This window comes from Schistocerca cancellata, chromosome 4 (genome assembly GCF_023864275.1).
Source record: "Schistocerca cancellata isolate TAMUIC-IGC-003103 chromosome 4, iqSchCanc2.1, whole genome shotgun sequence".
Classification (NCBI taxonomy): domain Eukaryota; kingdom Metazoa; phylum Arthropoda; class Insecta; order Orthoptera; family Acrididae; genus Schistocerca; species Schistocerca cancellata.
In genome coordinates this window covers 574,147,203-574,174,828 of record NC_064629.1, presented here as the reverse complement: position 1 = coordinate 574,174,828, position 27,626 = coordinate 574,147,203, and the positions used below count along the sequence as shown (strand labels likewise).

Genomic DNA, 27,626 nt, shown 5'->3' with positions numbered 1-27,626 from the left:
GGTCGCTCATGATAATACTCGCGCCAAAACTGGCCTGCACCAATCCTTATACACAGACGCATTTGCGTCAATCTGACATGCAAAGATTAAAGTAATGTTTAATAAACGAAAACAAAAAGACAATAATTCTGGAAATTTTCTTTAGATTCAGATTTTACTTCAGCTGACTTTCCGGCTGCTCTGTTACAATAGCAATCACACCTAGACATACCACATCAGCAAAGTGGGTAAATACCATAGGATCTTTTTCCCACGACAGGCTTGTGTAACTCTTGCAGGTTACTTAAGACGGTATATAATGCAACATTGAAATTAAACCAATGTCCCACATACACACCCTCATTTATTCACATTCACTCCCACAACCATATTAGGCACTAATAATAACTTTGTCTGATTTTTATATTATGAAAACGAAAAATTATTTAAGTTTTAATATGAAAATCTCAATTAATTAATTCTGCACACTAAGAGTTCGGTTTATGTTTTCCAATTATGTCAAAAGATAAACTATCATATTTCCTAACTGAATTTAGTTCCCTAAGTGTCGGTTTTTTTTTTACTTTTTAGTAATGTTTTTATCTCTGAAACTATGACAGGTACAATGCTGAAATTCTTATACAATCTTCTCCTGAATAACTAAAGGTAGTGTACCGATTTTGAAAATGATTGAATAATATTTAATATCATTTATTTAGGTTCTTATAAGTGGTGAATGTACATGTCCAGTAAGAGACCTTGAATAGTTTTGCCACGGCAGGCAGGTGTGTGTCTCGGTTAGGGCGCTAGGTCTCAGCCCCTGAAGTTACATGCAGCAAGCTAACCTAAAACAAACGTTCGCTCGGAACAACTTGAGACGCTACATACCCCATAAGAACCTAAAATTTCTTTTAATTACGTTTCATGGTTCTTACTGCGTCCAAAAAATGAATCTTTAAGTACCACGACACTGTTAATCAAACTTTGTTTTCCTCAATTGACCAACTATCTAGACTGCATGACAGTATTGTATACACATGCATCGAATATCAAAGGCTAAGACTGAATAGCATACAATCAAATTAATTTACAGAAAATCTCCATCTTTCTCCAAAATCAGATTTTTCTCAAAATTAAATTAGCAAAATGTTTACATTGATCTTTTCTTGAAATTACAATCTTCTCTGAACAAAGTTCTTAATCTTTCACTTTGACTCTAAGCAAAAATAGTAGTTTTATGAAGTCGCTTTAACAACATTCAAAAATTTACTAAAATACAATTTAGGCACTGCGTAGGGTGTCCTTTCCTTGACCATAAGAGAATATACATTCACTTCGATATGGGGGTCGTCTTTTTACCTAACATTTCTCTGACAACACGTTGGGGTTCTGATAACTGTCTCCGATTAATACAATGGGTTCGGATAACTTCTAATCAACACTTACATGTGGGGTCACTTCATGGCTCGTCACTGGGCTACATAATTCCAACTCTTAGTTACAGATTGGAGTTCTCTCTCTGTCTTGTATCGGGTTCTGTAGAGTTTTTCCGTACCTGCAAAAACAGTACATCTAAGTATCCATGCTTAATATCAGCATCCTAACCTAACACACATATATACTTTATGTCAGCAACTGCTGCTCTCAAATTCAAAGGCAAAGAACTCGATAAAGTATTTTCGAAAACTTTACTGTTCTTTTTAGATTTACGTCTCCCATTTACACAAAGATTTTTTCTCAGACAAATTCATAGTTCATCAAAACTTAACATCTTATATACAGTAGTTAAATTCAGTATTAATCATCTCAGTAAAAAGTGAATTAACTGTCCCTCAAAAAATCAACAGTACCCAATATTGGCACTACTACTGAAATCTTTTTCCAAAATATGTTTTAATCATTAAGCAAGTTACTGTTACAAATTCTGCTGACTCCTAAAAAACACTATTTCTTAACTCTCTTTCAGAAAACCAGTTTTACTGCTTGCCTTCACACAAATAAGCTATTGTATACAAAGAACAAAATACAACACCATAAAATATCCTGCAAAGTTATCTCCGCCACCATCTGCGGCTCTGAAAAACATCATTACACATTACATAAAGAAATACATAATTATTGAGCACTGAAAACCATTCAGTCCACCTCCTGCAGTCCAGCAGCTCCTTCTATATACATCTTATGAAAAGAAAAAACAATTTTATAAAATCACTGTAATATTACTCACATCTTACATAATACGATTTACAAGGGACATCTCTTCTATAGAAAAGTCCTCATAATAATCTCTGAAAAATATCCTCGCCATCCTCTCTGGCTTTAGCAAAGTCCTCACATTTATCCCACATTCAAAATTTACCATATTGTGGTAACAGACTGAAAATCCAGCTACTGTAGCTTCCAGCAATAGACCTTAGACACACCTTTTATAAAGTATATAAATTATTGACAAATACTGACAAGAATCCTTAAATAGGAAATATGAACATAACTCATGCCACCTCTGCGGCTCTGTACATCTCATACACAATATTCAAGAAAAATACAAAAAGTCGTTATAGGAAAGTACTGAAACCATTAGCCAAATACGGTGGCTCTTCGTTACACATAACTGAAGCTAACACCAGCCAACTTCTGTAGCTCTCAAAATACCTCTAACACCAGTCAGTTACTGTGGTTCTTCATCATCTCATGATCAAATTACGTAATGTATATACAGTACACACAAAGCAGGTCCTTATAGAAAAACATTAAGTCCGACTCATGCCAACTTACGCGGCTCTCCAACACATCTCATTCACTATATTCAAGAAAACATACATTATTAGCAATATTAAATACACTTTAGTCCATCTATCTGTGGCTTTCAAATCAGTAACTGTCATAACTGCCGTCTGCTTCACGTCTGCTGTGCAGCGAGCTACCTTAATTTAAGTATTAACTGTATTTTTCTTACTTGTCACTTCTTCTTCCGTGTGTATTTGCTTTTAGGAAGCTTTAATTGTCGGGTGCTATTAATAGTGTTCCATAGGTTACGTGTTTGTTTTGAATACAGTCAGAGAGAGTCCCTTTAGTCAGCCATAGTGCCAGTAGTGTCAGTGTCGTCGTAACTGCCGTCCGCTTCACGTCTGCTGTGCAGCGAGCTACCATAATTTAAGTATTAACTGTATTTTTCGTACTTGTCACTTCTTCTTCCGTGCGTATTTGCTTTTAGGAAGCTTTAATTGTCGAGTGCTATTAATAGTTCCATAGATTTCGTGTTTGTTTTGAATACAGTCAGAGAGAATCCCTTTAGTCAACCATAGTGCCAGTAGTGCTAGTGTTTGTTTTCAATACAGTCCAGAGACAGGTAGTGCTATTTTCATTGTTTTCTACAAGAAGTGGCTAGCAACCACAGTTTAGTGAATAAACAGCCGCCTTTAGTGAATTAGCAGTCTAGTTAAAGGTTGATTAACTCTCTTCAGTAAATTGATTCCTTAGGATGGATAGGATGTGTGACTGCTGTGTACGGACGCAGGAGGAGCTGGCCACTGTTCGCGAACAGCTGAGCGTGTTGATGGCCGTGGTCAGCCGTCTTCAGGCTGCTGCTTCGGAGTGTAGCGGCAGTGGGGAGTCTGGTGCGTCGCAAGGTACACCACAGGTGTTACATGCTTCACCCACTGTCCCTGCTGTCAAGACATCTTCGCGGGTACCGGGCGCGGTTGGGCCACCCTCTCCCCAAGGGGAGTGGCGGGTTCAGCGGCGTTCGCGGCGCACGAGGTGGAGGGTCAATGTGGAGGCTGGCCGTGTGGTATCGCCCGCTCTGCCTGTGAGTGGACATGTGGCTGCTCCTTCAGCAAGGTCCGAGCAGGCACACGGGGGGAGGGGTTTATTAGTTATTGGGAGCTCCAACGTTAGGCGGGTGATGGAGCCCCTTAGGGAAATAGCGGGAAGGTCGGGGAAGAAGGCCAGTGTTCACTCTGTCTGCTTGCTGGGGGGTCTCATCCGAGATGTGGAGGAGGCCCTACCGGCGGCGATAGAGAGCACTGGGTGCACCTGACTGCAAATTGTTGCTCATGTCGGCAAGAATGACTCCTGCCGTCTGGGTTCAGAGGTCATCCTCAGTTCGTACAGGCAGTTGGCGGAATTGGTGAAGGCGGAAAGCCTCGCTTGCGGGGTGGAATCGGAGCTAACTATTTGTAGTATCGTTTCCAGAACCGATCGCGGTCCTCTGGTTTGGAGCCGAGTGGAAGGCTTAAACCAGAGGCTCAGACGATTCTGCAGAGATCTGGGGTGCAAATTTCTCGACCTCCGCTATCGGGTAGAGAAATGTAGGGTCCCCCTGAATAGGTCAGGCGTGCACTACACGCCGGAAGCGGCTACAAGGGTAGCGGAGTACGTGTGGAGTGCACATGGGGGTTTTTTAGGTTAGAGAATCCCCTCCCTAGGCCCGACAAGACGCCTCCTGAGACGCGGCAAGGTAGGAGTAGGCAAAATGCAACAGGGAATAACAATATTAATGTGCTAATAGTAAACTGCAGGAGCGTCTATAGAAAGGTCCCAGAACTGCTCTCATTAATAAACGGTCACAACGCCATATAGTACTAGGGACAGAAAGTTGGCTGAAACCAGACGTAAACAGTAATGAAATCCTAAACTCAGATTGGAATGTATACCGCAGAGACAGGCTGGACAGTGAAGGGGGAGGCGTGTTTATAGCGATAAGAAGTGCAATAGTATCGAAGGAAATTGACGGAGATCCGAAATGTGAAATGAGTTGGGTGAAGGTCACGGTTAAAGCAGGCTCAGACATGGTAATTGGATGTCTCTATAGGCCCCCTGGCTCAGCAGCTGTTGTGGCTGAGCACCTGAAGGATAATTTGGAAAATATTTCGAGTAGATTTCCCCACCATGTTATAGTTCTGGGTGGAGATTTTAATTTGCCGGATATAGACTGGGAGACTCAAACGTTCATAACGGGTGGCAGGGACAAAGAATCAAGTGAAATTTTTTTAAGTGCTTTATCTGAAAACTACCTTGAGCAGTTAAACAGAGAACCGACTCGTGGCGATAACATATTAGACCTTCTGGTGACAAACAGACCCGAACTATTTGAAAAAGTTAACGCAGAACAGGGAATCAGCGATCATAAAGCGGTTACGGCATCGATGATTTCAGCCGTAAATAGGAATATTAAAAAGGGTAGGAAAATTTTTACGTTTAGAAAAAGTGACAAAAAGCAGATTTCAGAGTACCTGTTGGCTCAACACAAAAGTTTTGTCTCAAGTACAGATAGTGTTGAGGATCAGTGGTCAAAGTTCAAAACCGTCGTACATTATGCGTTAGATGAGTATGTGCCAAGCAAGATCGTAAGAGATGGAAAAGAGCCACCGTGGTGCAACAACCAAGTTAGAAAACTGCTGCGGAAGCAAAGGGAACTTCACAGCAAACATAAACATAGCCAAAGCCTTGCAGACAAACAAAAATTACGCGAAGCGAAATGTAGTGTGAGGAGGGCTATGCGAGAGGCGTTCAATGAATTCGAAAGTAAAGTTCTATGTACTGACTTGGCAGAAAATCCTAAGAAATTTTGGTCGTATGTCAAAGCGGTAGGTGGATCAAAACAAAATGTCCAGCCACTCTGTGACCAAAATGGTACTGAAACAGAGGATGACAGACTAAAGGCCGAAATACTAAATGTCTTTTTCCAAAGTTGCTTCACAGAGTTGCTTCACTGTAGTTGCTTCACTGTAGTTCCTTCTCTAGATTGTCGCACGGATGACAAAATGGTAGATATCGAAATAGACGACAGAGGGATAGAGAAACAATTAAAATCGCTCAAAAGAGGAAAGGCCTCTGGACATGATGGGATACCAATTCAATTTTACACAGAGTACGCGAAGGAACTTGCCCTCCTTCTTGCAGCGGTGTATCGTAGGTCTCTAGAAGGGCGTAGCGTTCCAAAGGATTGGAAAAGGGCACAGGTCATCCCCGTTTTCAAGAAGGGACGTCGAACAGATGTGCAAAACTATAGACCTATATCTCTAACGTCGATCAGTTGTAGAATTTTGGAACACGTATTACGTTCGAGTATAATGACTTTTCTGGAGACTAGAAATCTACTCTGTAGGAATCAGCATGGGTTTCGAAAAAGACGGTCGTGTGAAACCTAGCGCGCGCTGTTCGTCCACGAGACTCAGAGGGCCATAGACACGGGTTCACAGGTAGATGCCGTGTTTCTTGACTTCCGCAAGGCGTTCGATACAGTTCCCCACAGTCGTTTAATGAACAAAGTAAGAGCATATGGACTATCAGACCAATTGTGTGATTGGATTGAGGAGTTCCTAGATAACAGGACGCAGCATGTCATTCTCAATGGTGAGAAGTCTTCCGAAGTAAGAGTGATTTCAGGTGTGCCGCAGGGGAGTGTCATAGGACCGTTGCTATTCACAATATACATGAATGACCTGGTGGATGACATCGGAAGTTCACTGAGGCTTTTTGCAGATGATGCTGTGGTGTATCGAGAGGTTGTAACAATGGAAAATTGTACTGAAATGCAGGAGGATCTGCAACGAATTGATGCATGGTGCAGGGAATGGCAATTGAATGTCAATGTAGACAAGTGTAATGCGCTGCGAATACATAGAAAGAAAGATCCTTTATCATTTAGCTACAATATAGCAGGTCAGCAACTGGAGGCAGTTAATACCATAAATTATCTGGGAGTACGCATTAGGAGTGATTTAAAATGGAATGATCATATAATGTTGATCGTCGGTAAAGCAGATGCCAGACTGAGATTCATTGGAAGAATCCTAAGGAAATGCAATCCGAAAACAAAGGAAGTAGGTTACAGTACGCTTGTTCGCCCACTGCTTGAATACTGCTCAGCAGTGTGGGATCCGTACCAGATAGGGTTGATAGAAGATATAGAGAAGATCCAACGGAGAGCAGCGCGCTTCGTTACAGGATCATTTAGTAATCGCGAAAGCGTTACGGAGATGATAGATAAACTCCAGTGGAAGACTCTGCAGGAGAGACGCTCAGTAGCTCGGTACGGGCTTTTGTCAAAGTTTCGAGAACATACATTCACCGAAGAGTCAAGCAGTATATTGCTCCCTCCTACGTATATCTCGCGAAGAGACCATGAGGATAAAATCAGAGAGATTAGAGCCCACACAGAGACATACCGACAATCCTTTCCACGAACAATACGAGACTGGAATAGAAGGGAGAACCGATAGAGGTACTCAAGGTACCCTCCGCCACACACCGTCAGGTGGCTTGCGGAGTATGGATGTAGATATAGATAGATGTAGATTTATCTTTATGTTAGGTTTGGTCAGTATTTTAGTCCATTATTAGAATTAATGTGTCAATGTAATTTTGTGCTATTTGGTTGAAAAACCGCACTGCTGATCACTTACGCCAAGGATAGGAGGGAGGAGCATTGTTGCCTCAGTGTTCACATCGCTCAACAGGTCTGCAATCCGTTGGTAGTGCTGACTGGCAATACAAAGAGTCACTTACGCCAAGGGTAAGAGGGAGGAGCATTGTTGACTCAGTCGTCTCTTTTACTTTCAACAAGTCGGTAACTAGATGGTATTGTCGTGGGTCCATACAAGGGCCTGCGCAAGAATGTGAAAAAAAATGGAAGCATTGTTGCTACAATGTTCACATCACTCAACATGTCCGTAACCTGTTGATAGTGCTGAGTGGCAATATAAGGAATTGCAATGATTATATAGAAAAGTGTGCCTTTGCCACTCCCAAAGGTGGAAAGCAAGGACACATAAATTAAAGAGACAGGTAGGCGACCGGTTTACGAAAACGAAAATTGAAGGAATAAACCGATCAGCTGGGCACTCTGCGGGCGCTAACCGCAACGTGCAAGACACACGGCCCTGGAGGAAGAAGACAGAACGGAGAAAGGCTAGTAATCCCGTGTAGTTACTACGGTTTTAGTCTTCTTTCTGAATGTATCTCTTTAAATCAATAATGTTTCTTAATCCAAAAATCTTATGTGACTCCACATACTCCAGTCTATAGGCATTAGCATGCGGTTTCTCTATAACTCTAAAGGGTCCTACATACTCGTCTGTAAATTTCTTAGTTTCAGCCGTAAGTTTCTTAGATTTTTCCATAGTCGTTGCTAGCACCAGTTCACCAATCTGGAAGCTCGTGGGACTAGCTTTTGCATCACGTCTCCTTTTTCTTTCCAACGCCTTTTTTCTAATACTGGCACGAGTTACCTTCTTCTTTTCTTCCGTAGATAATTCTGTGATTTTAGGGAGTTCTACTAAATCAAACAGGGTGTGGTTAGGTCTAGTCCCTTCCATTAATTCTACTGGAGCAAAACCTGTGGCTTTGTGTTTTAAATTATTAATTATTTCCTCAAAGTACCTCAAATAATTAGCCCATGCTGAATGCTGTATGTCCTACAGAGACGGTAAAGTTCTTTCATGATTGTTTCACACGTGTTTCCCTGTAGAAAACAGGCCGAAATTTTGATGTGCTCTAAACGTTCTTCAAATCGCTTAGATTCAAACTGTGGACCATTATCGGACAAAATAAGTATTGCTCAAACTTTTGCAAACCGAAAATAATCGATAAAGCTTCCAGTTCAGAGATGCTGTAATTTTTCTCCGCTTGTTGTAACGATCGACTTGCAAATGCGATCGTTTTTTGGGCCTGTTCTTCTCCAATCATCTCAATCTGGAACAATTCTACCCCTAGACCATAACCACACGCATCTGATCCTAAACAAAAAGGTTTTGAAAAGTAAGGATGATTCAAAATCTGGCTGTTCACTAGTGCTTCCTTAAGTTTTTCAAAAGCAGTTTAGCATTCCGGGGTCCACGTATAAGGAACATTTTTTGTCAACAATTCCCTTAAACAAGGATCATTAAATAATTGCCCTGCCACAAATTTGCGATAAGATCCAAACAAACCAAACATTCCTTTTAGTTCCTAACGTGTGGTCGGTGGTGCATAGTCCCTAATAACATTATCTTACTTGGATGGGGCACAATTCTTTCCCATAGTAATGTCCCAGGAATTTAATCTCTTTTTTGACAAATTCTGTCTTATCTAACTTCAATTTCATCCCCCCTGCTTTAATAGCATTTAATACATTGTCTAACAACAAATAGTGCTCTTCCCAAGCGGGAGTCGAAATCAACACATCGTCCACGTAAATAGTAATTCGCCTCAATAACTGATCACCTAAAACCTGAGTCATTGCCCTGATAAATTCACAAACACTGTCATTCAACCCAAAAGGCACAACCGTATACTGGTAACATCGACCTTCAAACAGGAACGCTGTATACTTCCAGGATTCCTTAGCCAGAGGTAGATTCCAGTATCGACACGTAACATCAATAGAAGTGAAAAATTTAGCCCCTTTAAACTTCAGTAATAGTTCTCCAATGTTCTCTGGTAAAACAATCTTATTCAACGCCCTAGCGTCTAAAACCATCCTAATTGAGCGGTCCTCCTTAGGTACTAAACCAATGGGTTATTGTATACACTAACAGCCTTTTCAATTATCCCCCAATCGAGCATTTTCTGTATTAAGTCTCGAACGGCTTCCTTATGCACTTCTGGAACGGCAAATGGTTTTTTGAAAACATGTGCATCTTCTTTCACGGTTAAGTAGCATTCGTAATTTCTAACTAATCCAGGCTGATCTGAAAATACCTCACAATGTTTATGCAAAAGTTGTCTTAATTGTCCTTTTGCATTTCAGTTAATTCTCTAAGTTCCTCTAATTTCTCATCGATCCTAATTCTGACACTCTCTAGCTCAGAAGGACCCACGTCTTTTCTTTCAGCATATTCATTATAGCCTTCGATCAATGTAGCCGCCCTACAGTATCGTACTGGAATATCACTTTGTTCTTCGTTTACACTCTTTTTCCAGTGACTGGAATAACTACAGGTTTTCCACTTATTCTTATAATTACATCATTGGACCCAAAATTTACCCATCCTTCATATTTATGCAAGAAGTCGGCACCTACCAACATTTCCACAATGAGTCCATTTATAACTAGAAAATTCTGTTTTATGGCTACCCCACTTACAGATATGGGTAATAGGACTTCTTGTTTAACCACTTTCTTAGTTTTTCCAGTAGCTGCAATAATGTTTAGACCACTCACTGGCATGATAACTACTTCTTTATTAGTTGGGGAGCATTTACGAAATTCTGAGATAGAGCACACACTTCCGAACCGGTATCAATTAGACAAGGAACTTTTTCTTGAAACATCATTACTTCAATAATCGGTTATCCTACATACTCTCTCCTGATTGCATTCTCAGGCCACTTCTCGTCTGTCGAATCCTACTTCTTTTGTGGAAATCATACTTACATTTATTGGGTCCTCCTTTTGCTTGTTATTAGTGGTGGTAGCTTCCACAAGTCTGTCCACTATTGACAGCGTAAAATACTCCTCCAACTTCTCAACATAATTTTCCTATGATTCTGCAACCCCTTCCAAGGTATTGTCAGAAATTTCCACACCACTTTCTTCTTCCCCTTCTTCTGATTCTCCATTATCACTTTCTGAAATTACTTCAATTAATTTACTCAAAACTTCCTCCACCCTTACTCCCGCATTAATTCCACAATTCATTGGTAGCCTCTCATCTGTTTCGCAATGATGATTCACCCCTATTTCCTGATCTGAATCTTCACTTAAATTTACTTGTTCCTTAACATTATGGTCCTTATGATCTTTATTTGCACTGTCTCTATTATATAATGCTACAATATTTACTGGATATACCTTTAGTTTCTCCGTGTCATTCTCCTCTGCTCTCTTAGTGGCTAAATTATTATTGCCAATATATCGTTTTGTAGGCGCCTTCCTTACAAAAGGTGTCGCTAGCGGGTTTAACCTGTAATGTTTTTGTAATTTTAGTGTCTGTGAACGCAAGCTTCATGGTAGAACGCGAACAGTTTTCCTGCCGGGTGTTGTTACTATGTCTAAAATGCCAGTCATCGGGCGGGCACCGCCTCTTTGTTACGTCATCAGCTGACAGCTGACGGCAGTCGTAATACTGAACCCGTTCATTGAACCTATTCCCACTAGTACCTCCTCGTCCTCAAAATCTACCTCCGTATCCACTATCTCTTTGGACGCTGATTCTGTTTACATTAACTTCACCTCTATTACCATTATGTCTGACAGGAGGCCTATATTCTATCCTGGCATTTTCTTCTTCCTTTCAAATACTCTATACCCTTTCCAGATAGTGAATAAATCTATCAAGTTGTCTGTAGGAGCTGAAATTATTTTGTTTCTCCAGTACAATGGCAGCTTATTTTCTATCCCCATAATTATTTGCTCAGTTTCTACTTTTGAACTTAGATACGATAAAGTAGTTAACCATTTTTGTGCAAAACTTTTAATAATATCTTTCTTGGGATCTTTCCCCTGACCAAAATTTATTCAAAACATCCATCTGTTTCCTCTTGCCCCAATATTCTTCAAAAAGTGCCTGTTTGAAGTACGCCAACTTATCATACTTATCGGAAGCTAAATTACCCCAAATTCTAGCTTCCCCCATTAAATTAGATGTAATAAAACCTATTTTTTGCTTTTCATTCCATACTTTTGGTAACACATCATCAAAGTCGCTCCAAAATTCTTTCGGGTGCACATTCTTGTTTGAATCAAATTTCGAAAATTGTCGATGAGTTACATATGCTATTTCAGATGAGTCTATTACACTGTTAGATAGGATACTACCACTACTGCTGTTGACATACCATTCTACGTCATGTTCACACAACTGTTCATAAACACTGGTACCTAACTGTCTAATGCTAGTTTCTAGGTTAGTGACTTTATTAGCCTCTTGTGCTCCAATCTTTGTACACCTGTCTCTCTCTTCTTTAATTTTACTTGCTAAGGCAGCATGGTTAAGCTCACAGTAATTTTCTACACTCTGTACATGTTCATGATTTTATTCACTTCGGAATTTACGTGTTCTTTGAATTGTTCGCTATCCTCAGCAACCTGCTTAATCTGGAAAGTTAGTTCACATTCCACTGTTATAATTGCAACATTACATTTTTGTCTGACCTGATTAATATCACTCAATATTACTGCAAAACAGAGTCACGTTATTTTTCCACAATTCCCTCAGATTCTAAATTTTCTTTTCCATTTTGGATTCCATTTCTACAACCTCACTGTGTAACTCATTTATATCCAAACCTAGTTCATTCATTTTAGTATCAATATCAGAACTTACTGAAGCTTTAATTTCTGAATCCATTTGACTCATTTCTCTTTTAATATTATAAGTCAGATCATTTTTCCACGAATCTCTCAAATTCAAAATTTTATCTTCCATTTTAGTGCCCATTTCAACTGACAAATTATTATATCCCTGTTCAACTTCAGAATACAATTCATTTATTTCATAACTTAATAATGTTTTAATATCTGACCCCATTTTACTCCTATTAGTATTCATCTGATTCATATACTTTAAAATATTTACCATCATTTCTGACATATTGTTCTTTGGTTCACAAGCAGCTAACATTGGTTCTTGATCTATGGCTTTAACAGTAACAAGTATATTTTCAACTTCGTCTCCCATCATGGTTTGTTCACTATCAGTCCCACAATTAACATACAGCGAATCTGGCAAACTATTACTAACATTTGCTTATGAAATATCAAAACTGAAATTCTCAGTCATGGAATCATTCTCATCTTTTACATTCCCCAAATCTACCCCCCAGTCTCTCCTTTACTATTACTGATTATTTTCAGCCATTTCATGCAGTTTTTCAGCACACACACAATGAAGTAAAACACTACTTAACTTTTGTCTTCAGACGTCTCCACAACAGCAAGCTGGAACGGCGGGTCCGCACAGCAGGCTCAGCAAACTGTAGTCCAGTTAAGGGCTACCGCATCCACCATGGCCCCAACCGCCCCGTCCGTCTGCTTTGTTTACTGCAGTAGCGCGGCGCCTGTCGGTCGTCAGTTATCGGCACATCGTCTGCTACAGCGCACCGTCAATTGTTCTCGCTGCATGGTACACTTCACTAATAACTTTGCACTCGAGTTCTTTGCTGCTGTGCTCCAACTACAATTCATCAGTACACGTGTCTATTGTCCCACAATAGTTCCTTTATAACTCGCATGTGAATACTTTACGAGTCCATTTAAACACTGCTGCTTTTTATAAAGTTCCTACACATCCGATCTTTACTATTGTTTTTCCCGGCCAATAAAGCACCAATTGCGGCGGGGCGAGGTTTGTTATTTTTTTTCCATTACATCGTTGTCACTGTGCAGGCTGCAAATTAAAATTCACCTACCTCAGAACGGCGTCTGCTCGATATCCCTTCACTCGGCAACGTAGATACTTACAAGATGATGTAAAAGCAGCATATATCTACAATTACTGACGCCGCGCAACTCTAGTTATGAAAGAAAGTTTTGTAGAAAAACTGTCATTCAATTTCATCGGACACCAAGAAAATGAATTGGCTTCTGGAAAATAATGTCTAAAATTTCCACTCCAAAATGTTTGTTTTGTCCTTGATAGCCAAAAAAAGGTACTATTCAGCCGACATTTATACTATTGGCTATTTTCTTCCAGTTCATAACTCATACACACATTCCACATGCACGGCAGTAGACATCCGTCCAAACCCAACCAGAATTAAATCACGTTTTCACAGTCATTAATTTCACCACTAATATGAGTTATTACATTCTGTACTTCTTTTAGATTTCTAAAAAAGAAACTGCTCGCCAAGAATGCTCAGTGGTTGAATACTAAAACATGCCACACGGATACTATGAAGGCCAATATTTCACACGCGAATATCTGTCCAACAGATTTAGTCAAAATCTCTGAAAATTCGCCAAGCAGTTCTGAACAGCAACTGCTATCGACTTAGCTCACCAAACACTAAGAAATTCTTCACTTACACATTATTTTAAGTAGCACTAGTAACATGACGTTCAAACCTAACGAGCGACTTCCTTCTTCCAGCCTCACTCCCAGTATAACTATCAGGTAACAAGCGGGAAACGTCTCAATTCTGATTGGCTGACCATACACACTGCCAGTCAGAATGCTCGCTCATGATCATACTCGCACCAAAACTGGCCTGCATCAATCCCTATACACAGACGCATTTGCATCAATCTGACATGCAAATATGAAAGTAATGTTTAATAAACGAAAAATAAAAGACAATAATTCTGGAAATTTTCTTTAGATGCAGATTTTACTCCAGCTTACTTTATGGCTGCTCTGTTACAAAAGCAATCACACCTAGACATACGTCATCAGCAAAGTGAGTAAATCCCCCAGGATCTTTCTCCCACGACAGGCTTGTGTAGTTCTTGCAGGTTACTTAAGACGGTATATAACGCAGCATTGAACTTAAACTAATGTCCCACAAAAACCACTCTAATTTACTCACATTTACTCCCACAACCATATTAGACACAAATAATAACTTTGTCTGATTTTTATGTTACGAAAACGAAAAATAATTAAATTTTAATATGAAAATCTCAATTAATTAATTCTGCACACTGAGAGCTCGGTTTATGTTTACCAATTATACCAAAGATAAACTATAGTATTTCCTAACTGAATTTAGTTCCCTAAGTGTCTTTTTTTTTACTTTTTAGTAATTTTTTATCTCCAAAGCTATGATAGTTACAATATTGAATTTTTTATACTCGTACAATCTTCTCCTGAATAACAGAAGGAAGTGTACCGATTTTGAAAATGTTTGAATAATATTTACTACCATCTATTTAGGTTCTTATAGGTGGTGAATGTATGCTTCCAGTGAGAGACTTTGAATAGCTTTGCCATGGCAGGCAGTGACAGATGCTCGTGTGTCTCTCGGTTAGGGCGCTAGATTTCAGCCCCCGAAGTTACATGTAGCAAGCTGTCCTAAAACAAACGTTCGCTCGGAACAACTTGCGACGCTACAATACCACGAACAAATAGCGAAGGGTAAACAGCGCTAGCACCACGATTCTGCTGAACAGAAGAGAGTCGTGCCTACCGAAATATTCCACACCACTATATTAAATGAAATGTCGCGCTATACCGGGTATTTCTGAGAAGGACCAAGCTAAGCCGAGACAGACCAAGACTGAGCCCGCACATATGGCTCGTGTGCGGCTTAGCACGCCGTGACTGGCTTTGCATTAGGTGATTTAAGTTCCATTTTCGTATCCTCTGTTCCTTGAACACTGTTTGCAAGAGCAGATGCTATCTCCATATTGCAGGCAACGCTGTCTTCAACATTCAATGTGTTTCCGTAAGCATAGTCACTTAATAGTACCAAACGGTAGTACATAGTAAATACACAAGCTGTTTTACGTTTTCTATCAATTACCTAAGACCTACTTTCAAATATCGCAACTCTATTAACAAAGAAACTATGTTATTGATTTAGTTGTGGAGATGAGCGTAATTCAGTAGTTTTTTCTCAAAAAACACAAAAATACGAAATAAAACCACCTAGAGAATTACGGTAGCATTGGCTTGCAACGTTCACAAGCACAACACACAAATGTTTAGGCACATACTCCTCGCAATATCTATATTGAGAACAAAATATCTAGCAGAATACGCCAATAATAACATCTCAAACTGGTCGTAGTATAGTGTTTTATCTTTTTGACCCTTGGAGTACAGAAAAAGAACTAGCGTTGGAGATGACGTGAACATTTATGGTGCTATGCAGACATTATGAAATTGCCAACAGCGCTGGACGAGAATAATGTTATGTCTCACCTATCCTTGTTGTAGGAAGCTGTCTGGTTTATCTATTTGCAAGAAATTAAATAAAAATGAAGTGTGGCTTAGGGAGAAGTTGAGAACTGTAATTTAACGAACTGATATGACATTGCAATACTGAACTGTGAATGGAAGAGATGAAAATGTGTGTTTACTGCAGTGTAATTAGCATAGAAGCTCTCTGAATGGCTGTGTTACTTGCTTTTTGCTTGACTATTCCCATGAACTTGTATCGAAAAGGGATGGAGGGGACTGGAGGGGGAAGGGGAAGGGTATAGAGAGGGACATGGCTTAACAAGTGGAGGTGTTGCATAGGAGTGGGAAGGAGCATATCATCATGTGTTTGCCCCTGCATGTAGGCAACACAATGCCCAATGGTCGATTTTGAAGTAGAGTTTCTACTGCACAAAGTCTACAGGCTCACAGCTACAGCTCACTGTTTGCAGCGAATTTGCAACGAGGAATGAAAGGAGACATACGCGGATCGACCTATTAATTACATCGAGCTATTCCTTTTAAACAGAGCCGTGCATAAACACGGTACCTAAGATACGAGCAACTGAAGGTAAAGATGCAACTGGTTTGTTCCTATACTGTGCTGTTTGGAAGAGCAACTGCTCATCAGCAGTAACAGTTAGGTACAGTCACAATTGGGTTTTTCTGGTCTGGGATGTAAGTCTCATCCCTTTAGAATGGCAGTTATAATTCAAACACTTCACAGTATTCTGTGATCCAGGTCCCAAATTTATTGCATGATAGGCAGTTTGCTTAGGGGCTCCGAGCATAAGATTTTGCTTCAAGTCCATCAGAATCGACACCTAGGGCTGTAGCAGTACAGCAGGAGCAGCCAGGGTGACCAATAAGTTAAACATTTGTGCTGATAGTGTCAAATCGTGAGAACCTGCAGCGTAATCGTCAGCGATGGAGCTTCCAACGATTAAGCAGTAACCCAGCGTGTGTGGTTCCGATAATCCTAGTGGGCCACTTAGTCCAAAATCTGAAAGTGGTGATGTCGATAAGGACGATATTAGTGTGGCAGATAGTCTGAAATCAAAGAAAAGAGATGTAGTGGCGAGTTGTTCAAATGTGTGTGAATTTCTAAGGGACCAAACTGCTGAGGTCATCACTCCCTGGACTTACACACTACTTAAACTAACTTAAACTAACTTATGCTAAGAACAACACACACACCCATGCCCGAGGGAGGACTCGAACCTCCGACGGAAGGGGCCTCAGAATCCGCGAAATGGCGCCTCAAACTGCTTCCTTTTTCTGTTTTTTTTATTGATCTCATTTTGTCCGTTTTTGTTCGTTGTATCTGCTAGGGGCGGACGTCGCAAGACACCTGTTTCAGTTCGTTGTTGATCTATTAACTCAGTTTCTTTATTACAGAGGGCAGCTAACCGTCTGACCGAACACGCTGAGCTACCGTGTCGGCTTTTTCTTTCGTTCGTTGCATCTGCTCGGGGCGGACGTCGTAAGACATCCATTGAAGTTCGTTGTTGATCGATTAACTCAGTTTTTTTTATTACAGAGGGCACGCAACCCTCTGGCCGAACACGCTGAGCTACCGTGCCGGCGACCCGCTCAACCAATCCGCGCTGCGTAGTTGTAAGTGATTCAGTGGCGTGGTTGAGGAAAATTCTGACAAGCTTGAACTCTAAAATGGGGGTATTGGGTATAGCGATAGGTTCAATGAATACAGAGATAATTTCAGTAGAGACAAATGTGTCAGAAAGTGTAAAAGCTGAGGTGAAGAAAATTAAATGCAGTATAGAAGGGATGATTGATTCAAAATTAGAAGTTATATGGGAAGATTATGGTTAAAACCAGAGTCGACACAGTGGAAAAATGTGTCGGGGACAAGTTGGAAAAGATACATTACGGACTGGGTGACGATATTAAGAATTGTTTGCTGAGGCAAAATGCACTTGAGGAAGTGACCACGATGTCTATCAACAATTTCTATAATTTGTCTGTGAAAGTAGTAGAATGTGAAAAATAGGTGCTTAAGAATTGAGAACATTTTGAAGCGTTATTGACTAAGGAAACAGTGCAGCATGAACAGCAGTTTAGGGAGAATTAAATTTCTTAGCAGCAAACCAAGCTACCATTGCAAATCAAGCTTCTACTGTGATAGGTGTTCTGTGGATTAATTCAGGAACGACAGTCTTTTGCATATGATGGAATATACCATCCAGCTCTTTTTCTTGCTGCGTGTAGAGATAGTTTTGTGAGAGGAATGTCGGAAGAGGCAAAAAATAAAATTAATTAAGTCATCTTGAGGGAAATGCACGATCATGGCCAAATATAATGAGTGCTTCTTTTGCTACCTATGAGGTGTTTGCCGGCCGCGGTGGCCGAGCGGTTCTAGGCACTTCGGTCTGGAACCGCGCGACTGCTACGATCGCAGGTTCGAATCCTGGCTTGGGCATGGATGTGTGTGATGTCCTTAGGTTAGTTAGGTTTAAGTAGTTCTAAGTCTAGGGGACTGATGACCTCATATGTGAAGTCCCATAGTGCTCAGAGCCATTTGAACCATTTATGAAGTGTTTGAGGGTTGGTTCCTGGACAAATTCTGGGGTGAAGCGAAGCAAACGCGACTTCAGAATGAGTTACTGGACGGACTAAGTTTCGAACACGGAAGTGCCTCGATGCAGAATTGTCGTGTTCGTGAACTGACGATGTTGACGCATATAAATCATCTGCTATGAGTGTTGATGGTGATTGAGATGTCCAAAAGAATTTTTACAATGGTATTCTGCCCACAGGCCAACAAAGTCCATTGATGAAATTTTAGATTTCATTACGAAGCTTCAAAAGGCGTTGAAATTCAAGCTAAATAATGGGAACAGTAACAGGGAAATGTATAATATCCACAATAATTACGGGTAATATCCACAATGATTATCACCGTAATAGTATTTTTCAAAGAGGCAATGGAAATGCTCACAACGGATATCAAAACGGAAAACGAAGATCTGAGGCGCAGGAGCCGCACGAAATGCAACGCTAGGATACGTGATCGAGAAATCAGAGATCTCAGCATCTCAGGTCCGGAGGTGGCGCAATGAACCAGCGTTAAAAGGGAAATACTCTTTTAAAAATTCGATGGGTGTCGAAAATTGGCAAAGAAGCCACAAATTTTGTAGTTGGAGGTTATAAGAAGAAAGAATAAAATGGGGGATAAAAATAAGCACCGCAACCATAAACAGGGCGCATAAGTGTTGTAAAATGTGTAGAGATTTTTGATAATGATGATATGGGGCTGAAAAATTTATTTTGTGAATGGGATGTGCATAATGGAATGAATGTATGTGTGGTGGCAAATTTTGTGATCAGAAGAGAGGCTGAGGTGGATTTGAATTTGGTGTTTGTGTTTTGTGTAGGGGATGATTTGATAAATTTAAGGTGTAAGTCATAAAGTGTGGAGGTACGATGTAATGCAAGGAGTGAACTAACACTGGCCGCACAACTCCTGGCGCATGGAGGTCGGCAGACAATAATTAGTTGCGTAAATGAGGAAAATAATTTTTACTGTACGTAAGGTTCAAAAAATGGCTCTGAGTTCTATGCGACTTAACTTCTGAGGTCATCAGTCGCCTAGAACTTAGAACTAGTTAAACCTAACTAACCTAAGGATATCACACACATTCATGCCCGAGGCAGGATTCGAACCTGTGACCGTAGCGGCCGCTCGGTTGCAGATTGCAGCGCCTAGAACCGCACGGCCACTTCGGCCGGCGTACTGTACGTAAGATTTGGTGAAAAATTGCTAGTGTTATTTAAGTATCATTGCAGTATTTTAGATGGGTTTTTCGTGTAATGTATGTAGTTTGTTTGTAATTATTGTTCGCACAATATTTTCTGCGTGGAGATCGTCAGACCTCATTAAAATTTTAATTGTTTGTGTGGGTAGAAAATGTGGTTTGCAAAATGTTAGAAAAGATTTCGGTGTGTACTTCGTTGCGCTAATTGCATAATGTATTTTATTTTCGAATGTTTATGAATAGATTTATGTATATATAATTCGGAGGATAAATGACATTTTATTGTGAAAGTGAGTGAACATTTGCTAAACGTGTGATCCAGCTATTTGCTGAGTTGGAAGAAAAGTTAAATGGGCAGTTTCTGCACAGAGTAGTACTAGTTTTGAAGTTTATAATCAGACGCAATAAAATTGTAGACAAATGATAAAATATTAGTTGATTTATTGTGTCGAACAAGTTTCATTCCACAAAAGACGTGTTTTTTAGTGGGAACATAGAGTATTTGAAATGTTGAGCTAAATCAAGTGCCTACTCTATAAATCAGTTTTTTCTTGCTATCCTGCTTGTGAATGTATCGATTTCACTGGGGAGGACGTTTAGTGCCAGACCTGTGGGGATTCGGCAAAGTACCGGTACGGGAAATCTGGGAGACGCGTCGATCGCCTAAAAGAACCGGCTATACTCTCAGCAATGGCGGGCTTTAAGATAAACTGAATGATGTCTTCTTACGCCCTCTGATAGTCTATAATTATTTACAGTCAAATATTAATGCAAATCTGAATATATTTGCGATCTCAGAAAAGTGACACGCATTCAATGAAACAACAATATTTCATTCTCTTTAAAACTCTAAAAGCTAATATTTCAAAATAAATAAACATCTACACAATGCAACTATGAATTAACAATTTTAATCACTTTACGATATCTCAGATGATAGCATTGCACAATATCTATCATCTCTAGAAGCTAAGTACCTGAATCTATTTTATTTATTGATTTACGACGTCTTTTATGTCTTTTTCATTATGCAAATGTTAGTGAGAACATCATATTCTCCACATTCACTCAGCAAATGAATACAGCATGAATACCTTTTATTTTGTCATACTTGTGTATTTATTTAATTAACAGTTTACTATTTTGTCAGGAACTGTTGATTACAAGTGCTATTAACAAACTGTGCTAGTTTAGAAGTGGTCAGTCGCATGTGTTGGCGAATGCGACAACTGAAACGAGATTCAGACGACGCTTCTGTCAGGAAGGCATAAATAATCGTTTAAAAGATCTTTAAGACAATCTGTTTTTATCTATCATTAGCACTCTTGAACAAGAATGTTGACTTATTTATTTATGAACCAACATTTATTTATACTTATTGTAAACGAGCTGAGGGTAACTGAATGCTTGAACTTTCTTTATTTAAATAGTTTTGTAATATTTTAGTAAAGTCCGGGAAGTGGTCAAGATGAATCAGATCATGTATGTAGAACCCGAGAATGATATATTTCTGGTGGGGACGGCCTTCATCCAATGAGAGTTGTATGTACAGTGGCGGAACACTGCTGGAGTCAAGTGTGGTCTGGGAGTTCCCAGGTGAAGCGCTGAAGGGAGCGATTTTGGACACTTCGTGTCGTGTGCCCGCATGAGACAGACCTTCCTACGGTACAGTGATTCCGACATACAGGAACTCTGGGCGGTGAACGACCCTTACCACACTTTAATTTTTTAAGGGATTTTATATTCCGGGAGGTTTGAATGTTCTCTAGAGTAGGACTTCTTTCTGCTTGTATTACGGAAATGAGACAGACATTGTATGAAGTAGTATTCTTTGTATCGCCCGTGTTAATTTGTGAATCATGTTGATGAAGTCTGAACTGCTTTGAGCTGGTGAATCTTTCGTGTATTGTGCTCGCGAAATGGACTTCGTTCGCGTATCTTCGATGACTATTTAGTTTGGGGTTTTTCTGCCATTCTCGTAACGCTCTCAATGTAACTTTACTGCATCTGATAAGGGTATTTTCTGTCTGTACTTTAACTAAGTATCGTACAACCACTTCCCGTTTATCTGAGATGTCCTTTCTCGAATAAATGTCATTCAGCATAATTCTCGGTCGTCTTCATCAATTACAGAAGGTAGAACAGAACTCTTTTTATTGGTTTACCTTTTATTCTATATTTCAGTGTATTTAATTAACTCGCAATTCTAGCCACTGCATAGACTGTTTAACAGCAGCATCACAGCTACAAGTCATTATTTGCAGCGAATTAGCTGCGGGCCATGAAAGCAGACGAGCACAGCTCAACACTATGACTATATCGAATTACTTTTTTTAAACGAAGTCGTGCATAGCCTCAGTGCCTAAAGTAACCGAGTAACCGCAGATAAAGACGCAACTGGCTAGCTCGTATGGGATGCTGTTTAGAAGAGCAACCGTTAGGTACCGCCGCATAATCCTCTCACGATCCAAAAGATACACTGCTTTTTCCATATGATCCAGAGAGTACATTTCTCTTCTCCCATGACCCAAACAGTGCGCTTATCTCCTCCCATGAGCCAACGAGTACATTGCACTGCCTCTATGATCTAAGGAATGCGTTGTTCTCCTACTGGCTTAAGAGCTATACTCTTGTGAAACCTAATTGTTCTTTTGAAGATGTGAAATTTACACCAAATTTTTATGTAAATTTCTTTGTAAAGACTTACAAACATTGACATGATCCTTATAAAATAGAACCATTTTTTTTATACTTCGACCCTACGTTGCACCTGGACCTTGTTCTTATTCTATGGTTTTCTGTCAGTGTCCTGCTCTTGACGAACTTGGATTTGTGCTCGGATTACGCGTTTGTATTGGGAGCGGACAGAAAAGTGGCGACAGAGTCTTATCATATCGTGTTTCTACTGACATAATGAGATTTTCACTCTGCAGCGGACTGTGCGCTGATATGAAACTTCCTGGCAGATTAAAACTGTGTGCCCGACTGAAACTCGAACTCGGGACCTTGCCCTTCGCGGGCAAGTGCTCTACCAACTGAGCTACCGAAGCACCACTCACGCCCGCTCCTCACAGCTTCACTTCTGCCAGTATCTCATTCTGGAAACATCCCCCAGGCTGTGGCTAAGCCATGTCTCCGCAGTATCCTTTCTTTCAAGAGTGCTAGTTCTGCAAGGTTCGCAGGAGAGCTTCTGTAAAGTTTGGAAGGTAGGGGACGAGATACTGGCAGAAGTAAAGCTGTGAGGACCGGGCGTGAGTCGTGCTTCGGTAGCTCAGTTGGTAGAGCACTTGCCCGCGAAAGGCAAAGATCCCGAGTTCGAGTCTCGGTCGGGCACACAGTTTTAATATGCCAGGAAGTTTCTACTGACATGCTCGCATGTTACGGATCCCACGTTTCTGAAACTTTGGCAGCCACAGCTGTCACTGCAACATCAGCAGCAACAACAACAGCATATGGCTGTCATCCAGCTCGTATCTCAGCAGCTGTAACGAAGTCAGGCGGTGGTCACGGCAACACCTCCCTCCGCCGCTCACTGCCTCCTATCAATCTTCTGAGAGCTACGAAGTCTACCTACATCGTTTTGAACTCTACTGGTTCGTTTATAGCATTTCTGGTACTAACAAAGTGCGTTGCTCTTGTCTTCTAGTAGTCTTTATACGAGGTGGTGCAGAAATTGCAACCACTATCGGAACCAAGTAGTTTATCTTTCAATCGTCTCGGTGCTCTGTTAACGGAGTACTACTGGCATCAAGAGCGGCTAGGCTACAATTAAATCAGTTTCATACACAACGTGGACAGTGTCATGGAGCATGGGTAGCTGACTTGCAGGGTCTCACATACAAGTGCAGTTTCGCGTATCAGAACTGTGAAGTTTGGAATCATTGATTTGGGATGTGACTGAGCCCCTCTCCCCTGATAAGGAGGTCTCAGCAAATGCTTTAACCGCGTGAGACCCAAATTTTTCTGATGCGTTTAATATTACTGTACGTTTCTGAAGCTCGGCGTCCTTTCAGAAATAAAATTTGAATATCGACAGTAATTCGTCGCCGTCGCGATCAACAGTCAACTGATGCTTCCATCTCAGCATCTTCCTTTTCTGCCCCAAACTCTCACCCGATTTCACCAGCGTCCGGATCGCCGGCCTCTCGTAAGCGCCTTAAGTATTATCGATTATTCTGCTTCCAACCCTCCTCTCGTCCCTCTCACCGTTGAGTGACCTTTTGCGTAAGGTTAACTGGCCGGGTCGGAAACGGCCTCTCTCCTCGCTCTTGCAACATTGAAACATGCTTCACGCAAGTCGAAGAAACTCCAGTCCCGTCCTTACTGTGGCAGCCGACATTCCAGAAGCAGTTACACCAAGGAGCAGAGTGTTGGGCATGTGGCAAGCAGGGCCACCTAGCAGCGGTGTGTCAACAAGCAGCCCGTCGGCCGTGTGCTCTGTAGAGGTCAGAAAGGAGCTCCGTATACACGCTTTAAACTCGCCAGCGAGTTCTATGACGTCATCTCCGAACTAATCGTCTCCATGTGCTCCTACACTCGACTCACAAGTCTCTGCCGTTTCCCCTCTAGGCATTTATCTAGAAACGCCATCTTCCCTTTTCAAAACTCTTTTTCCGTTATCGATAAACCCCGCAGAAACATGATTTTTGGTTACCAAAACCAAGAATCAGATTCCAAGACGGCTACACACAGCAATTTTTACGAAATATTCCTAAGGTCCCGACATCGAACACCCTTAAAATTTTCTTGATGTCTGTATCCGTTTCCGAGACACAGAGGTTGAAAATTACCCAACCTGTACAAGTAAAATACGCAAGTAAAATCCGGAGGAAAACGTAAACATAGTTCATAAAGTGACCTAGCATGGAGAGGCATGTTGTACTGTTGTCATCAGAAGGATTCTGCGTTAAAAGGAGAGCGAGTATACGAGTTCGCAAGTATAACCATGGACTAGCTACATTGTAGCTACATACGAAGTCATGGGGCCTGGCGATTATTATATATGAATAAAACGACTAACCAGTGCGTATTGTTCTGTACATGTGTTTGTATGTGTTTGTACATATATATATATATATATAGGATTATTTTTATATATGGTACTTTAATATGTTAACACAATGTTTTGGTTGTTCTTTCACTGCATGAAACAGTCTGACCTAATGTTTTCTGCATGCTTGTAACTGCACACTGCCATTATAGACTAACCATTTTATGTCCACATATCCACACTTCAACAGCTGACCTGCTGCCCATGGGAAAATAAGCACTAATGGGTTGCTCTTTCCATATTTACTCCGAGACACTACCCAACCTAAAATATATGACTTGTGATAGCTTTAATTATTAGTCTGAAAATTACATAAATATTGATGTAGTTAGGTTTAGTACACCGTCCTGAGTCGCCAGTGGAAATATCTGCACTTATACCTTTTATGTACTGCACATGTATGAATGTATGAATGTATGTATTTGTATATAGAGTGATTTTTTCCACCATGTACAAACTGTAGCGAGTGATCCATGATAGGGTACAGAACAAAAAGGTCTAATTAACTTATGTCCGGAAATGCATGACTTCCATGCTGGAGACCATTTATTCAATCATACTTTGTTGCAGAGACTGCAGTCTAATATGCGCTGTACCATGCAGTCACGGTTATAGTATGCATGGTTTCTTTTTATAGGGTGGTACAGTTCCTCATACATCATGCCCTAGCGCCCTCTCCTGCCATAGTAACTGGTAATGTTGTGTCCGATCCACTTCTCTTGCTGACTCGCCTTTTAGTGGATGTGATACAGCATTGTACACAATGGTTTCATATTCGGATCGAGAGCTTGCCGACACAGTGTTTACTTACGGAAAGGCAAATGGCAATGGGCAACAGACGGCAGGGTTGTATGAGGAGATCTATACCTGCCGACAACAACCACAGCAGTTAGTGTTTTCAAAAGTGTTCCGCTGTTTGTCTGAGACAGGGTCGTTTCAGGAAGCAGGAAGTTATGAAGGAAGTACCCGAAATGTTCAGACACTGAGCTTGGAAGAAAATATGATTAACACTGTGGAAAGCGACCGCTGTGTCAGTATCAGGCAGCTGGCCTGCCAGTACAGGGTAAGCCAGACGACCGTGTGGAACATTCTTCATGGCAATTGTTACTGCCCTTATCACTTACTTTAACAGACTTTCCACATCTAGAGCAGTTTTGTCACTGGTTGCTTCACCACGCAACCACAGTTCTGCGATTTGTATCATTCATCCTATTTTCAAATGAGGCCACCTTTATGTGGAGTGGTACATTCAATGTTCATAGCAGTCATCTGTGGGGTAGTATGCAGAACACCCATGGCATGGTGACAACGAATCATTAGTTCTGCTGCAGCCAGAATGCGTGGGTCAGGATAACTGGCGACCATGTTTTTGGACCAATCAGTCTTCCACATCGCTTAACAGGCCTGAAATATCGGCATTTTTTGCAGTTGACTTTGCTTCACCTGCTGGAAGAAGCGCCATTGATGATTCAAAGGGTTATGTGGCTGCTACATGACGGTGCTCCAGCCCACTTCACAATTAAAATCTATATGTATCTGAATCGTTTCTTCCCTGGTTGATGGATCAGACGAGGTGGTTCAGTTGCATGGGCAGCTTGTTCACTGGATCTCAACCTGTCCAGTTTCTGGTTATGGAGCCATCTCAAAAGTATCATTTATTAGAGTCCATTCCAGATGTGGAGACACTGGAGCAGCGTACTCATGCTGCCTTTGACACTATTCGAATACAGTATAGGCAACGTCACCATATGAGACAGAACATGCAATGACGTGTACATACATGTACTGAGGCACATGGAAACCATTTACAGCACATACTGTAACTATGGGTGCATGGTACAGTGCATATTGGACCACAGTGTCTGTAACAATGTATGATTGAATAAACAGTCTCTAGCATTGGAACCATGCATTTCTGGCCGTAAGTTCATTTGACATCTTTTGTTCAGTATCCTCTCATCGATCAATCCCTAGATTTTGTACGTGATGGAAAAAATCACCCTGTAAATACAGATGTGATTGGCGGGCCGGTTAACGTGACACACGGCTGGCGAAGTTTCGAATGATTCCTGAGCAAAGTCAAGTGTGTCCTGCTGATCCAATATGTCCATCACTTGTTGAAAGGGAGGGATTGACTAGTTTCAAAATCTGTTCCCGTATACGAACATCAGAAACGTTCTGTGCAATTGCATCACGCACCATAGTATCTGAATAAGGGAGTCCACATTGACACTCGAAAGCACAATCCCTAGTAAGGCCTTGCAAAGTTGCAACCCACTCCCGATTAGTTTGACCTGCCGTACGTTTTGTACGAAAGAACTACATTGACTGATTCTTTGAAATATGCATCTAATGCCGACAAAATTTCGTCGTAGGACAGAGTTGCTACGTCGCGTCGGGGAAACAATTTCACTATCACACGGTTGGTGGCCACCCCTATACAAGAAAGCAAAAAAGGCTGCCGCTCAATACCTTGAATTCTGTAGGCGGCGAGATGAAATCCAAATTGGCGTGACCACTCCGTCCAGCTTTCCAGTGCAGCATCAAATGGACGAAAAGGTGGTGCAACTGCGTGTTGTGGCTGCGGTAGCGGTGGAGCGGCGGCGGCCGCATCGTTTTGCAGTGCACGTTGACCCTGGACGAGCTGTCCAAGAGCATCCAATAAGGCCTGCGTCTGCTGATTCTGCAAGCGATAAAATTCGGACAGTACATCTGGAGATTGTGGCGAAGCCATGACACAAGTAAATTAAGCAAGTATAAAGAAGAAGACCGGTTTTACACTCGTCGCCATGTGATGTGTTGGCAGAAGAGCCAACACCGTGTTGCTAGAGGAGGCCGAAATGTACGCGTTAAGCTCATGCAGGCTGGCGTGAGGTCTGGAACAGGTCAGAGAAATAAGACTAGCCAAACAAGAGTAACTGGTAGAATACTTAACTTTAATCCACAATTGGTGAACATTGCTCTTGTTGATACATTATATAATCTCAATATAAACTGGTCATGGTGCCTTGCTAGGTCGTAGCAAATGACGTA

The 27,626-nt window shown here is 41.0% G+C and overlaps 1 protein-coding gene across 1 annotated transcript; it reads right to left on the bottom strand.

Moving 5' to 3' along the window:
• Positions 1–1,270: 1,270 nt before the first annotated feature.
• LOC126183225 (uncharacterized) lies at positions 1,271–27,395 on the bottom strand. Its single transcript, XM_049925009.1, has 2 exons — positions 27,066–27,395; positions 1,271–1,534 (listed from the first exon to the last, which is right to left on the bottom strand). The coding sequence occupies exons 1-2, from the start codon at positions 27,325–27,327 to the stop codon at positions 1,449–1,451; spliced, it is 348 nt and encodes a 115-aa protein (XP_049780966.1). The 5' UTR covers positions 27,328–27,395; the 3' UTR covers positions 1,271–1,448.
• Positions 27,396–27,626: the final 231 nt, after the last annotated feature.

What these genes read in the sequence shown, in the direction of transcription:
- LOC126183225 (XM_049925009.1), bottom strand. Translation starts at nt 27,327, where the DNA reads ATGGCTTCGCCACAATCTCCAGATGTACTGTCCGAATTTTATCGCTTG. An exon ending in CGCCGCCTACAGAATTCAAG is followed by an intron (nt 1,535 to 27,065) that starts GTATTGAGCGGC and finishes CTGTTTTTGCAG; the next exon opens with GTACGGAAAAACTCTACAGA.